Source organism: Oenanthe melanoleuca, chromosome 3 (genome assembly GCF_029582105.1).
Source record: "Oenanthe melanoleuca isolate GR-GAL-2019-014 chromosome 3, OMel1.0, whole genome shotgun sequence".
NCBI lineage: Eukaryota > Metazoa > Chordata > Aves > Passeriformes > Muscicapidae > Oenanthe > Oenanthe melanoleuca.
In genome coordinates this window covers 92,867,362-92,883,338 of record NC_079336.1, presented here as the reverse complement: position 1 = coordinate 92,883,338, position 15,977 = coordinate 92,867,362, and the positions used below count along the sequence as shown (strand labels likewise).

At 40.6% G+C, this 15,977-nt stretch overlaps 2 protein-coding genes across 4 annotated transcripts in view; one reads left to right on the top strand and one right to left on the bottom strand.

The window, feature by feature from the left end:
* Positions 1–2,166: 2,166 nt before the first annotated feature.
* LOC130250869 (atherin-like) lies at positions 2,167–4,186 on the bottom strand. The gene is made up of 2 exons (XM_056486981.1): positions 4,154–4,186; positions 2,167–2,826 (listed from the first exon to the last, which is right to left on the bottom strand). The coding sequence occupies exons 1-2, from the start codon at positions 4,184–4,186 to the stop codon at positions 2,167–2,169; spliced, it is 693 nt and encodes a 230-aa protein (XP_056342956.1).
* The window catches only part of TMEM63A (transmembrane protein 63A), a 30,467-nt gene continuing 16,821 nt past the window's right edge, over positions 2,332–15,977 (top strand). Inside the window, exons 1-11 of one of the 3 annotated variants that reach the window (XM_056487965.1) lie at positions 2,332–2,362; positions 3,273–3,615; positions 4,292–4,488; positions 6,415–6,494; positions 7,969–8,032; positions 9,203–9,240; positions 10,332–10,474; positions 12,928–12,979; positions 14,117–14,225; positions 14,600–14,670; positions 15,367–15,447. In XM_056487965.1, coding sequence (XP_056343940.1) covers positions 4,303–4,488; positions 6,415–6,494; positions 7,969–8,032; positions 9,203–9,240; positions 10,332–10,474; positions 12,928–12,979; positions 14,117–14,225; positions 14,600–14,670; positions 15,367–15,447 — 824 coding nt within the window. In that variant the 5' untranslated portion in view covers positions 2,332–2,362; positions 3,273–3,615; positions 4,292–4,302. The other 2 variants (XM_056487964.1, XM_056487966.1) reach the window with 2 other exon arrangements.

The window sequence follows — 15,977 nt, the reverse complement described above, 5'->3', positions numbered from 1 at the left end:
TTCCAGAAAAGACAGGATGGAACAATAACTCTACGACACTCATGCTGAACAACTTTCCCACCAACACGGCCCTAGAGAGGAGAGTGTCTTTAAAGGTAAAACAAGTAACGTTCTTCAACAGCGGTGAGTTTTCTTAATAGTGAATCTGAACCACTTTGAGCTGACAACTTTTATGTAATTTTCTAACTAGCATAATTGTTACAGCCAATTTAAAATCACAGGTTATCTACAATGCATCTACTAGGTAAATGAAGTAATTCTATCTTGAAATGTCTCTCAGTGACTGCAGATAACCAGGACTTTCCCCTTTTGTGGGATGAAGTGGGAGAAGGCAGGCAAGCACATGCACAGCCAGATGCTGCTTTCCACTGAACAGGCACTCCTGAAAAGTGAAACAAGGATTTGGAAGAGCAAAACAATTGTGGATGACTAAAATTGCAGGGAGCAGGACAGCAGCTATGCTTGCAGGGCCCTAAGTAATCCACAGAATTGGAATACGCAGGAATACAGGAGTTAAAGATGGAGGGGCAGGATCAAATGGAGCAGATAGTGGCTTCTTGGCAGCTGGGACATTAATTCCTTTTAAACATAAAAGTCAGCATCTAACTGAGGTTTTGACCAATGTAACATCAGATGGAACTTTGCAATGCCCTAATTACTTTTGGCTGGCTTTAGAGTGGGTTGCTACTCTAAGACATCACTGCTGCTTCATCCATGAGACTGCAGGTAGGGGTGCAAGCCTTTGAAGGCAAGTGGTCCCTGCTTCCCTCTGAAAAGTTACATTTTCATCATTACCACAACCTTCTTCCTCCTCATATGCCTGCTGCTCACAGAGATCAGTCCTTCCAGTCAGGGGCAAAGGATGAAGGCACAGGAGGATGAGGATGGTTGGTAGTGCTGGGTATCAAATGGCTGTGGAGGGAGCACTAAGATAAAGGGTAGAGAAGAGGTGGACAGCAGCGACTTGCTGTACAGTGTTTCTGGCCTCTTGTCTGGAAGGAAGGGGTTCCTTGAAGGGGTTCCTTAAAGGCTATGATGTCCTTATGGATATCTGGGAATTGGTCTTATCCCAGCTCTGTCATAGACTCATTAATTTGAACTCCCTGGGTCTTAGGTTTTTTCCAATTCATATCATATAAGTAGGTGTGTGGAGACAAGGGGCTATGCATATTTCATGGAATATTCATTCTACTACCATTAATTTATTGATTTATTTCAGAGCTACCTGTCAAAAGAGGTTTGGCCAGCAGGTCAATGAAGGTGATTCTCCGCCTCTACTCTGCCCTCATGGAGTGCTGAGTCTGGCTCTGGGGCCCCCAGCACAAGAAAGATGTGGACCTGCTGGAGTAAGTCCAGAGGAGATCATGAAAATGCTCGAAGGGCTGGAGCACCTCTCTGACAAAGACAGGCTGAGAGCTGGGATTGTTCAGCCTGGAGAAGAAAAAAGCTCCTGGGAGATTTTAGAGCACCTTCCAGTACCTGTAAGGGGGCTAAAGGAGAGCTGGAGAGGGACTTTCTACACAGGCATAGAGGGACTTTTACAAGGATGTGTAGTGATAGGATAAGGGAGAATGACTTCAAACTGAAAGAGAATAGGTTTAGGTTAGGTAGTAGGAAATTCTTCTCTCTGAGGGTGGTGAGGCACTGTCAGAGGTTGCCCAGAGGAGTTGTGGATGTCCCATCCCTGGAAGTGTTCAAGAGCATGGAAATCTGAGCAAACTGCTCTCGTGGAAGGTTTTTCTGCCTGTGGTGGGGGTTGGAAATGGATATTTCACGTCCCTTCCAAACCTCTCTATTCCATGATTCTATGATCTCAGTGTATGGCCTGCTCCACTTCCACCTGCACACTTGCCCCCTTCACTAGCCGTGAAATTGTGAAATCTCTCTGGAAATAACTTCTCACATTTCTCAGGGATCATTTTTCTTCCTGTGCAACAAAATACCCCGTTCGGTTCTGGTTTTAGACACGGTAGGCGCTATAAGGTCTCCCCTTACAGGGAGAGTACAGCTTCTCCAGGCTTGGACAGTAGCAGCAGCTTCAGGTTATTTGAGGGTCGGTTCCCTGAGGGAGGCCTGGGGCCGGCACTTTCCCAGCCGGAATGGCACTGTCCCGGCGGGGGGGCCAGTTTTTCCGGCGGGGATGGCACTTTTCCCGGCGGGGCAGCATTATCCCGGCCGGAATGGCACTTTTCCCGGCGGGGGGGGGCACTTTTCCCGGCGGGGGGGGCAGTTTTCCCGGCGGGGGCCGCCTGAGGGGAAGGCGCCGCGGCGGGGAGAGGGGCGCGCGCTCCGGGGGGCGGGAGGAGCGCTGAGCGCCGGCCGCGCGCGCATGCGCAGACCCCGGCACTTGTAGCCGGCGCTCGTAAGTGCGGGGCTGGGACCGCCCGTGAGGTGACGGGGCGGGAGGGAAGGGACGGGAAAGGCAGAGAAGGGAAGGGAGGGGGTAGGAGAGGCCGCCCTGGCGCAGGTAAGGGAGGGCGGGAGCGGCGCTGTGAGGGGCAGCGGGCGAGGCGAGTGCGGCCCCCCCTCAGCGGGACCCCCCTCAGCGGGGTCGGGGCGGGCGGCGCCGGGAGCAGCGTCCCCTCCCCGCGGGGAGCTGAGCCAGCCCGCCCCGCTCCGGAGCGCAGCGGCGAGCCCGGCGCTTTGCAGCGTGCTCTGGGGAAGCCGGCCCCGCCCGCCGCCGCTCCACGTCCCTGCCGGAGCCGGGAGCGCGGCCGGGACTTGCTCCCCTTCAACTTGCTCTCCTTTCTGGAGCTCCTGCCGGTGCTCCTTGGGTTCCTGCGTGGGAGGACGTCTTCCCCTGCCCTTTATCTTCCCGGCAGCTGGCTTGTTTAGAAAGAACGGCTTTAGAATTGGAAGCAGTGTCTGATAAACTCTAGTGTGTTGCTTAGAGTTTAGCGTGCGGGCTTGTGCTGGAGATTCCCCTAGGCTCTTCAAAAATGCTTTCTTTTCCGTCAGCACTAGATTTCCGTCCGTAGAAAGCAAGGATAGAGTCACGGCACAACTTTTATGGGCGTTGTCGGTTGGTTTTTTTTCTTTCCCTTTCCTTTTTTTTTTTTTTTTTTTTTTTTTTTTTTTTTACTTTCCCTGTGATGAAACACGTCAGCTGAGATAAAATGTCTTCATCACCATGTCACACTGTCCAACATTTAGCAAATGCTGTTTTGGGAGGAATATTCTCCATGCTGTTCTCCCGCTGTTTAAAAGCAATATTTAGTTATTGTACTTTTCTTTTTTTTTTCTTTTTTTTTTTTTTTTTAATCTTATTTCAGCATCCAGAATAGTGCTGTCGTCAGAGCCACGTGCATTCCTCTTAGAGGCACGACATCCCAAGAGTAGTATCCCTGGACCTATGTGATGAGGACCTACAATATTTGCTTTTGAAGGATTGAGCTTTTTTTTGGAGAGGAGTGGTTTCTTGTGAATTTATCAATCAGAAGTGTGTTCTGCATGAAGCAGTACTTGAAAACCAGCAAGTTAATAAGATTCAAGAAAGGAAATGTTTGAAGTGGAATGCCCCAAAATAAAGGAGCAATTGCCTGCGGTGATAAAAAGAACTTTGTATCAATAGCCAAATCTCGTGCATTCTTGTATGGTACTACATTATCTGATCAGGTCAGTTGACTAAAGTGTAGTAGATGGCTATTCTCTGAGAAATACTCCCTTTTTTCTTTTTTGTGACATACTGTAATTACTGTGCTGTCCTTTCAGCTGAATTACTTTGAAAAAGGAAAACCACCCAATATTCCAAGAACAGATAGGAGAATGGTTATTTGTGTAGTAGTTGTCTTCTGTAGAACTAGCTTTAAATTTGTTAATGATCTCAAGGTTTTGACATTTGAATACAAAGTTCACAAGTTGGTGCATTCACACATGCTCATCAGCTAGGAGCAAAATCTTCAAACTGCTGTTGTTGGAATATGTAATGCCCTATGTGATTCCTAGAATCACAGTCCAGGCTGTCATTTGATGTTACAGATTAAATCATAGGGACATTTTTTTTGGGAGGGATCTTCTGCAGTTGTCCTCAGATCTCTGTAGAGGATGTGGTTCATTAGAAGTCTAGAATTCTTGTCTGGGCACTGCTGGTAGCTGAACCTGCCAGTTATTGCAAAATATTTCACATGTGAAGGGAAGAGATTGTCAAAGGCACCTTCTTTTTTCCTAAGTAGTTTTCTGGTTGCATCTTCCTGCATTTTTATATTTGTAATATTAGTATATCTCATAAATACCAACCAGGCTTTTAGCAAGTTGGTTTCACCATTTCTTTTTTTTTTTTCCTCTTTTAAAGGGATAGACAAAATGAACCCTTTCTATTTTCTGGGTTTTGGAGATTCTCATCTAGGCTTCTTCGGGAACAGGAGTGGACCTTTCAACAGAACAAATGAGTCTTACTGCTACAGCACTGCCCAGGGCAGCACAGTGCTCCAAGGGGTAACTTTTGGTGGAATCCCAACAGTCCTGCTACTTGATGTAACCTTCTTTTTTGTAAGCCCAGTTCTCTGTTTCTCATATTGAAAGTACTTCTAGCCTTCTCAAAAGTTAGATTGTTCAGAATTCTCTTATTTATCGGGTTGGAATTTGGTTTCTGAGAATGTTCAGTGTAAGAAATGAGTTGAGGCCATCCTGGGAACATCAAAGTACTTTTCAAGTGTTGATAAATATTTGCATACATATGGGATGGTGGTGCCACTGTTGGATGTGTAGATATAGGCAGAGTGCTGTTTTACAGGATCTATGTGTGGAGTCAGTGAATTTTGTGATTGTAGCTCAAATTTTCATGTTTTATCTCAACTGCAAGAGCATTTGGGTTTAAGCACTGGGTACATTTTCAGGAAGGGGACACCATTACTAGCCTGGTTGGGAAATGACAGCTTTTCCATATTGTATTGCATTTTGGAAAACCAGCTTTTTATATTTATATTTTCTGAAGCTGTAGATGAAGATGAAATAATGTACTGACCAGCTCAGTCCTGACAAAAGGTGGAATATGATTAGTTGCTATCTGGGGGCTCCAGGACAAGCCTGAAACTGCACTAAAAGTTGTGGTTATTTTTGTCAGTTTGGTTTTATGTGGTCTTAAGTAACAAGAGACAGGGCTGCAGATCTACAAATTGACTTGAGAAGAGGGTCTGGGCTAGTGAAATAGACTAAAGGGATAACAGTTTCTGAGTTCTAGAAATCTGCTGTAAAGAAACTTAAAGTACCTGTGGTCTGAGCTGATCATTCTGTAGGAATGTAGAGGATATTCCTCAAAGTTATGTAGTGGCATTCTTTGCTGTTGATTAGGTGTAGACTACCATAAACCCATTTTCTGAGGATGTACAGTATTTACAGCTCTGTGTGACCAACAGCACAGCATTTAATAAGAATTAGCTGAAGTGCCTAAGTGAAAAAAAGTTGCTTTTTTATTTTTAAAGCTGGGGCTCAATTTTATGTCACCGAATTTGCTTTTGAGTTCCTTGCTGTTGAACTGTACTCAAAGCAGGGTTAGGTAGAGAGTTGGGTGCAGTGCAGAAGGCTTCTCTCTTCTTCAGGTACCAACTACTGACAGTTATTTATCAACTCCTGTATTCTTATTTTCATGACATTTTTACTGCATATCCTTTTAGTAACTGTCAGTTGATGGGTTTCTGATATGTTATGTCTAGGCTGGTTTCCAGAGGAAGTGAGGTTTATATATTTCATTGTATTCTCATTTTTATCTGCCAGTAGTGCCTAATAACTGTAGACTACTATAGCCAATTTCAACCAAAGTTGTGAAGAATCTAGAGAACTTTCTCACTTGCACCAAGTTTAATGACCAGATGATAGAGGAGGATCTAAATTAATCCTCTCTGTTAGGGGGAAGGCTCTCATAAGAAGGTTATATTCATTGTGAAATGTGGAAATTAGCTGTGTAATCTTGACACAGAGATAATCTGGACATGTATCCTGGCTGGCCAGTCAGTATTTGATCCCAGTAATTTACATCACTAACACCACTTTCCAGCCAAACAGGTATGGGATGGAGGAGGAACCAGAAAGTGAGGGTGTATGCTACATATGCATAGAAAACAGGCCTTGTAACTTCATTGCTTTCTGTACAACTTGTTTCTTAAAAAAAAAAAAAAAAAAAAAAGGAAAAAAAAAAATTATTCTATGAAATACTCAGTGATGGAGCTTTTTTCTTGTTTCCTTCATCTCCTTTGAAAAGTGAAAATTCAAGGGGCAGATTGGAAATACATTGCAGAGATCAGAGATAGTTTTGGTCCCAGACAGGTTGATTTGTAGCATGGCCACCACTGAGTTGGTTGGCATATGGTAATTGATTTAGGAGCTAGGACAGCATTTTTGTCAGTTCTTATACACCTAAGAATGATTAGTATGAAACAGGAAAAATAAATATTTAAATATTTTTTTTTTGCTTTCTAGATTTTAATATTACTGTTTTCCATTATAAGAAAGAGATTCTGGGACTACGGTCGTGTTGCTCTGGTGTCAGAAGTTGAAAGGTAAAAAAGATATGCAATCAGACTGACTTGTTGAAACCATTTGGGGAGTGGAAAAGAAAGTACAGTAAATGTGGCTTATATTAAGTGCATTTGTATCAATTAGATATGTTTGTAATCACATGCACTTGTTTATTAGAAATGCCCTGTTTATTAGAAATACATCCCCCTCAGAGAGATACTGTCCCTGGTTTCAGCCATAAGTTCTGTGTTTCCATTGCCATGAATTTCATCCTACAGCTGTGAGTTAAGGAAGTGTAGGTAAGGAAATAGCCTGCTTGTCTGCTGACATTCTGCACATTGATGTTTGCAGTGTGCTTCTGTACAGAGACAGGGATATTAACCATTTTGTTTGTCTTGGCTCAAGCCCAGCATATTCATAGAGATCCCTGTGCCACAAAACCTCCCAAGGGTTCAAAAATAAAAACTTGCTGTTGCAGTTTTCTGAAATTCTGATTTTTAGTAATATTTCAAGTGAGCTTTAAATTTTTTTTTATTTTTTTTCTGGAGGGTGATATGTTGTGATATTTAAAATCTAAGCTGTGTGTGAAGTAGGGAAACTTGAATAGTGAGCCTCTTCCTGGTGCAATCAAGTTGTGGTAAATTCTCAACTGAGCAACAGGAAAACACAAAGCCTGTTTTTACATGTAATCTCTGGACAGTTGTGAAAGATAGATTATGTAAAATGAAATGGGCAATAACTGAGAAGGCTTTAATCCAGCTGGCTGAGGCAGCAATCATGAAGATGCTCTGGTACTGGGCTGTGGAGGCATGGACCAATAGGCTGGAGCAGTCAGACACCCAGGAGCCTGTCTTTTTGTCCTGTTGGTCTGTGAACAGAGCCTGCTGCCCAAAATTACAGAGACACATAGGAACACAGTCCATTCTCTCAGGTGGACTCCTGTAATTACCATTGCAACATTTCTTTTTAGCAACAAACTGCAAACAGGCACTCTGCTACTTTTAAGGGCTACAGAGTTTCTAAATGTTTCTAGCCTTGCTACAAGAGTGTTTGTGTGAGGAGGCGGCTTTGCAGGGATTTAATTGTGGGGAGAAATTGTGAGCAGTAGCTGTAATATAAAGGAAGAAAGGTGGAGGGAAAAGAAGTGATGTCTTGTAGTGAGGAATATCCTAACAGGAAGCCAGCTTGCAAATCTGATGCTAGCTAGGCTCCCAAACCTGTGTTGCATTAGGTTACATCACTGTGGCTTGAATATCCTGATAAAATGTTATTTTCTTTCAAGTTGAGCTATGTGCTTTCATGTGGGGAGCTCGGGTGTCCTCTCTGTTCAACATGAGACACACACAAGTTGCTATAATCAAGCATGTGCTACAGGGTGAAAACCACAGCTTTCATAAATGCAAAAGTGTGTTTATACTACATCCCTCAGTCAGAATTGTTAAAGTTGAAATAATTCTGTAGAATTCCATCATCTGTTGTTAAAGATACTTAAAAGCATCATTTAATGTGTTTTAGTGAATCAAGATATAACCGGTTGTCAACATCATCATCAGTACCTGAAGATCTTGAATATGACAAGGTAAGTATTCTAGATAATACTTTCTGAATGGAATCTGCTGTCATTTGCTATTCCACATAGTCCAATGAACCACCATTAGACTGGAAGTTGATTTCTATGCAAAAATTAATAATACATTGTTAACTGTGTTACCATGCATAATCTCTGTTTCCTGGCAAACTATTGCCATGTCATAAAACCAGTATCTTGAGTCTTATTGTTTCTAAGTCTGGTTGGTTGTTTTTGTTTCTTGCTTTTTGTTTTGTTTTGTTTATTTTTTTTTAATTTGATTTTTTAAATTTAGACAGGGACTATATGTTAATGTTTCAAAGTGGGGAGAGTGAAAAAAAGACTAGTAAATAATTTGTACTGGGATAGCAGTTCAAAAAGTTACATTGTGTTCACATTGAAAATAATACCTAGTTGCTCTTTACAGTACTTTGTTTTCCTCACTGTGTTGAGAAAACTGGATGCAAATATGTGGCTAATAATAGTGTTGTGCACTCTTAATAATCAAACTGGTTTGGAGTGGAGGGTAATATTTTGGCCAAACTTTTAACTGGCTCCCTCCATGGTCTTTCTATTGAATTGGTACACCTCTATAATTTTGTGTTGTAACTTCAGAACGGACCATGCAAGAGTTGTCCAGTGGTAGCATCCTAAGTTTTCAATATTTTATATATGCATGCATCAACTTAATATCTAGCCTGGCAATTTATTATTTGTGCCAGCATCAAAAGCATACTAGTGTTTGATCAGGCTTGCTCTGCTATTTGTATACTTTACTTCATCTATTCAAAACCCTAAAGGAACTTCAGCTGTTGAGTAACACGTGTCTATTTAGTTGGATAATGTTCACTTGAAAGAATAGCCCTTTTGAGAGAGAAGGGGTTTTTTTTGAACCATAGTGGGACACTCAGTGAGATGTGAATTCTGCTCTCCAGTTTCATTGGGGGATTTGTAAACCTATATAAGAAGCCTTTCTGTTAATGTAATCACAGCAGTGTTTTCAACAAGCATTTAACTAATTAACTTGTATTAGACCCTTGTACTTCAGAGGAAAAAACTACCAGCTTTTTAGCTTACAGTTAATAGTTAAGTCTTTCTTAATAGAAAGACTTGTCTTAATTGGATGGATTAGATTCTATTTTTTGTATGTTAGCTTCTAAAAACTTTTTTTTTTATTTGTAGGGGTTTTGTTCTTGGATTACAGCTGCTTTTCGGATGCAGTAAGTATATGAAACAGAAATAGTGGTTTGCTTTGATATTTTTTAATCTAGAAAGGTGGTTTTAATTCAAAAATTTTGGGGGTTATTTTCCCCTTTGAGTAGATAGAATTTTAATATCAGCACTGATACAGGTGACTCTGGTTGAAAAAAAAAGAAGTGAAAACAAGGTCAACTTTCAGGATACAGTTGTCCTGCTAGCATCCCAGGGACTTCCCAGCCTTGGGACAGTGTGTGAATCTGAGTGAATTTATAGCATTTATATGGATTCAGAGCTAATACTTACACTCTAGGATTTTACTCTTCAAAGAGTACCCTGTGTGTGTTCCCCTGTTTGAAGCCAGTAGGGCCTCAGGCAGGCAGTGGGATTTCCCTGGAAGGGTTTCTGTGGAGAACTAGTGGTTTAGTTGGGGCTGGAATTGACTAACTAGGGGAAGTCCTTTCCAATGTTTCACAGAAACTGAATGTTAGATGTGTGATGTATGTGCTTTATGTCTCTTGGGGCTCAGTAGATCATGACTTTAAAAATCAGATTCTAATTTAGATACACTGAAATATGAATGGAGTGGAAGTTAAGTCTTTCTCCATTTTTGCTAGTTCAGTTCCTTTCTTTTCCAAGTTCCCTTATTCTAATGATCTAATCTGCTGACAGTGGAGACATGGTGAGAGCTCATTCCAAAGCCTTCTATATCTCCTGTTACCTGGGTGTCATAAGAGTGAGGTGATTCTCACAGAGAGCCTTTATGGAGATGAGTGAATACTGTCACTGATCTTAAATTTGGAGAGCTAGGCTTTTGACTGGCATAAAGCAGGAGGTCACAGCAAAAGGCTTTGTCCTCTTATAGTCCAAAAGAATTTGGATTCATATTTGCTTTTCAGATTATTGTTTTAACCTTAAATTCCCCAATGTTAAGTTTTGTATGGTGGTATTGCACAAGAAAAATACACTTTTGGAGCCTGAATTTACATGTGAAAGAATAAAGCCATTTTGAAAGGCAATAGGGATTGATGGAGACTGAGGATTTAATGTGTATTCATAAACTACTCCCAAGAAGACGAAGCAAGCTGACCATGTGCTTTTCTGCCTGATGCAGTGATGATGAGATCCATGAGAGGTGTGGTGAGGATGCCATCCATTACCTCGCCTTCCAGCGTCACATCATCTGCTTGCTGATTGCTATCAGCATTTTGTCCGTGTGTGTCATATTGCCTGTCAATCTGTCAGGTGATCTGCTTGGTAAGAATTTATTTTTTTGTATTCTTAGAACAATTCTTTATTTTATATAAGAGTAAAAACTCTTTAGAATTTTTTTTTATAAAGGTTATAAGGTGGTGTTTTAACCACTGTAGTGGGTTGTCTCTGGCTGGATGACATCTTCACAAACTGCTGCACCAGAGGTCACTCTTCTACAGGGTGCAGTCCTTCATCACTGCATGGGTCCCCACAGGGTCACAAGTCCCACCAGGAAACCTGCTCCAGCATGGGCTCCTCTCTCCATGGGTCCACACTTCTCTGCCAGGACCCTCCTCCAGCACAGCCTTCCACAGGATTACAGCATCCTCTCAGGCATCCACCTTCTCCAGTGCGGGTCTTCTCCACAGGCTGTAGGTGGATCTCTGCATCCCCATGGTTCTCCACCATGGGCTGCAGGGGAACCTCAGCTCTGGTGCCTGAAGCAGCTCCTGCCCCTCCTTCTGCACTGACCTTATTCCTCTCACATATTCTCTGCTCTCTCTGTCTGCAGTTAGATCTGCACAATAACTTTTTTCTCCTTCTGAAATATGTTATCACAGAAGTGTTACTATCATTCCTAATTGGCTTGACCTTGGCCAGCAGTGGGTCTGTCCTGGAGTTGGCTGGAATTGGCTGTCTTGGACATAGGGAAAGCTTCTGGCAGCTTCTCACAGAATCCACCCCTGTAGCCCCCCTGTTACCCAAACCTGGCCACACAAACCCAACACACTCCCTCAGTCTGATGTGAAATTTTTGTGATTGTAGGGGGCTTTTTAAACAGTTGTCAGAAACAAGGTTGCAGACCTCCTGCAAACATAGGTGACAAGACTTAAAAGGCTCAAGGCAGGATTAACTTTACCCATGCTCTCTTAACTGATGTTGATCATTGTGGTTTTTATTGTTTGTGATTGTCAGTGGAAAACATCTTCACATCTGAGAAATCTTTTTCTAGTATCCAGTCTGAATCTCTTTTGCTTCAATTAATTTAAAATCAATTTTTTGATCTGTCTGTGGAGATAATACTTTATTCTTTTCCTCTTTACAAAATCCTTGTAGTTGCTTGAGAATTATAAACATTTTTTATCTGCTTTTTCTTCTTTCTTATAAACAAACCAGTTAATTTGGTCTTTAATGAGAAATGTTTTCCATTTGACTGATAATGTAATAGTCAGCCATGCCTTTTATTTTTTCTTTTAGTCTAGCTACACTGTCTCCCATTGTTACTTTTTGTCTTGATTGTCCCTCAAAATTGGACAAATCTTACAGAGACTTTGTCAATGCTGACTGAATAAAGTTTATTTCATTTTTCTTGCATTCTAGTCCTGATTATGTCTTCCAGTGTGGCACCTACAAATACAATAATCATGTCCTGTAGTCTGCCATTCAGTTTGCTGGTGGGAAACCTGAGCTCTTTGAGTGAGATCTCTGTTAAACCCTTTTTATACATTCTTCCATTTTTTATTATGAGCATTTACAATCCCATTTCATACCTGGCTTTGTATCATTCTTGTCAAGATCATGTTTACAGTGCTATTCATAGTTTTTAAGAACCTTGTGACATAGCTCACATCTGTAATAGGATGGATTGTACCTTTTCCTTTTTCTGTTGTTTCTCTGTGGAACTTCCATCTCTGACCTCCCTTTGCGAGCTCATTCTTGGCAATTCTCTGTTTGTATTAATATCAGCTTTTATTTAAAGCAAGACAATATAGCTTCTGGTTTTCTGCCTTAACCTTTGTGAGTCTGGGAAATATAGCAGAAACCAAAGTTTTAGCATTCTCTCCCTTTCTTCCTCCTCTTCCAGTGTAAGCTGATTTTGTGCATTTGCAGTTCTTTCAGTTGTGATGACTTCACTTGCAATATGGTTCAACAGTCTGGGCTAGAAGGATTGTTTAACTTTCTAGATACACTTAACTCCTTTTCCTTTGTGATCATTTACACAATTTTCCCTCGCTTGCATTATCATTTTTTAAAATACTTGACAGTCTAGAGAAATAATGTCACGTAAACCCATTTTTGACCTTACCAAGGTTGTCAGCACTGTTTTGTCAACACTGAATTAATGCAGCTTAAAATCCTGAGATAAGAAATCTGTTAAGATGAAAGAAAAATGTGAAGGAAATGTGTTCATCCCTAAGCAATGTTGTTAATGGACATGAAGGGAGGTTGGAGGGAGAAAGGGAACTGCTTCAAGGATCTAGTGTTTAGATTTTTCAAAACACTCTACTGTTTTTCTTGATGACTTGAATGTTGTATAATCTAGGGCTATTTTTTCTGACTTTAAAACTCAGACAGAGTAAACCAACATTGATTATGATTCTAAATCTTTTTATCAATGAACTTGCTGAGCGTTAAAAAGAAATATATCAAATTCTTTAAAAAATAGAATAAAAGCTGACTTTCTGACAGTAAGTGTTGCACCAGTTAATTTTCATACTTGTTCTTGTTCTTCCTAGATAAAGATCCATATAGTTTTGGAAGAACAACTATAGTAAACTTACAGACTAGGTAAGTAAGTCTTGCAGAGTCCCTCCATGCTGGTGTCTGTTTCCTGCCATAGTCTCTAAACACAAGAATTGATACTTGCAGCATGGCTCATGGGGTTAGAATAACTTAGTCCCCCTCCATCAGTTGAAACTGGGATATGTCCTGCTTCAGGCTGTGCACTCACAGTGCTGATAAGAAATCTTGAGACTGGGCTTCTGGTCTCTCAGCTCTCACTTCTTGCACCATGTTTTTATTGGCTAATGACTGCACACCCAGTGATATTATTTTCAGAAATTTCCTCATTAAAGGAAACCACACTTCAGAAAGAAGGTAAACCTGATAACTTTACTGGAATGTGTAGCTGGGATGATTAAAATTCCCTTACATTAGATTTGTGGGTGTGCATATCTCTTCCAAGATTACAATTAAAATTACTTCTATGTGTTTTAAAAAGGTTGTAAAACAGTTGAAGTACAAAGCTGCACATATCTTCTGATTTATTCTTGATCAATCTACATCCATCCCTGGCACTATATCCAGTGGAATTTCTGTTTTTTTAACCATGTTGCAAAACCAAGTAACTAATGGGGATTTTTTTACTTTGTTGGGTTTTTTATCTATAAAATAGGTTCCTGTATTATAGTTTAATTGCAATTATTAATGCTCTTCACAAAACTGAAGAGCTGGTCACAGAACAGAACTTCTGTAAGCTTTGAAGAAGAAGCTATCATAAAAGCAGAATTTACTCCCTATATGAGGCTGTTTTCAATTTGAGAAAGGATTGTGTTCAAGGAGAGTTCAGTTATGCACTCAGCACAGTAAATAACAAAAATTTTGGCAAATAGCATCATATATCCTATATGTCATCTGAATGAGAAAATGAAAACCAAATGCTGACTAAATATGCCCATGTCATAGAGTATCTGTTTTCTTTTTAGCTCCATGACCCATAGAATTTTATGAGCAGCAAATAATCCTGTTGGCTGTCCAAGGCATTTGCATAGGTGTGACTGACTACCAGTAACTGCCTTTTTTTTTTTTTTTCTTGTTTTGTGTTCAGTGAGAGGTTTAGATCTGATTATCATTTTTATAGCTGCTTATATCAGTTGGACAATTGGTTCTTCCTGTTTCTCATATTCCTAATGTTTTGCCCAACAGCAATAATCTTCTTTGGCTGCACACAGTTTTTGCTGTTGTTTACCTGATCCTGACTGTTGTCTTCATGAGGCATCACATGAAGTATGTCACATATAGAGAAGAAAACATAGTAAGTGTCTGTACTGGAATGAAAAAAAGTGTATTTGCCAATGGATAATGCTAAAAAAGCAAATTGTTAAGGCACCTCTTGCATGCTAGAGTGTGACATAAATGTGAAGGAATTCACTGAAAGCAATACTCTGAATTGTGAAAATGGATGGAGAGAAGGGGGTTGGGGAGGGATTTGTGAAATTTTGCTGTAACTTATTACCAATGTAGAAAGTGCTGTCCCAAATAGATGAGCTCCCACCAAAACCAGAATTACCTACCCTTTTTCCTGCTCTACTACACAGCTAATTGTGCTGTCTCTTGGCCTTCTTTGTATTCTTGTTTTCTCTTTTGCAATGTGGTTTATCAAAATGTAACATGCATTTTCTCTCCCAGGTTAAGTGCACGTTGTTCATAACTGGTCTTCCAAAAAATGCGAGTGAACAGACGGTACAAAACCATTTCACGTAAGTTCCATATTTGAGGAATAACATTAGAGTCACAGAGTGGTTTGGGTTGGAAGGCACCTTAAAGATCATCCAGGTCCAATTCCACAGCCATGGACAGGGACACTTTCCATGAGAGTAGTTTGCTCAGAGCTCCATCCAATCTGCTCTTGAACACTTCCAGGTATGGAGCATCCACAACTTCTCTGGGCAACCTGTGCCAGTGCCTCATCACCCTCATAGTAAAGAAGTTCCCCCTAATATCTAATCTAAACCAATTCTCTTTCAGTTTGAAGTCATTCTCCCTTATCATGTCATTACATGCCCTTGTAAAAAGTTTATTTCCATCTTAGTTCAGGAATAAGAGATGCAAAATTGTCCTGGTAGTTTTCCCTGCCCAGATAAGTTTTTTGAATTTTGCACTGTTTAAAATTCAGAAAAGACTATATTGCAATTAAGTTAGTTAGCTGATCTTAAAATCAGAATTTAAGAAACTGTTTATCCATACATGCCCCTACACAACTTTTACACGGAATAAAGCTGTACATCTTGTGTTGAGTAACTTCTAACAACTGTCTGTGGAAGTCTCTGCTCTCTGATACCTCATCCAAAAATTAAATGAGTGTTGAGATGTCAGGTAGATACCAGTGCTGCTCTTTGAAAGTTTCTTCATTGTACTTTCTGTTCTTATTGTTCTCATGTGCTGCTTCCTTTCAGAGATGCCTACCCGACTTGCACCGTGCTGGAGGTCCAGCTGTGTTACGACGTAGCCAAGCTTATCAACCTGTTCAAAAAAAGGTACTTGTTTTTGTAACCTACACAAGTTTAGCATAATTTTAGTCCTTAATCAACAAGTACCAACAGCACTAATGTGGTGCATCCTAAAGATGGATTCTGCTCTTCGAGTTCTGTCTGGACTTCAGTTAGATTCAGCTGTGTTTTAAAGGGGTTCAGCCCATCTCTTGTTGGTGTGATATGTTGTGTGTTACCTAAGTTAACTTTTGACTTGCTGACTATTTATGTATGTATGTACTTAGTTATTTATAGAGAGGCAGTGCAAAGTGAAAAACTGAACTATTGAAGTAACTCTTTTTAACTCTGCTTCTTTGGCCAGAGGTGCTGATCACAGGAGAGACAAGTGTTATCTTCTGGCCTCTCAAGAATAGCATTGGGTCATTCTTTTTCCTGGAACCTCACTACAAGTGTAGGCTGTATAATGATACTACAGAATTGCAAATAAACTCTCTAAGTAACCAAAACAAACTTAATGTAAATATATTTGGTGACTGATTCATTTGCTATAAGTTCTTGGCATATTTTTTTCCTCT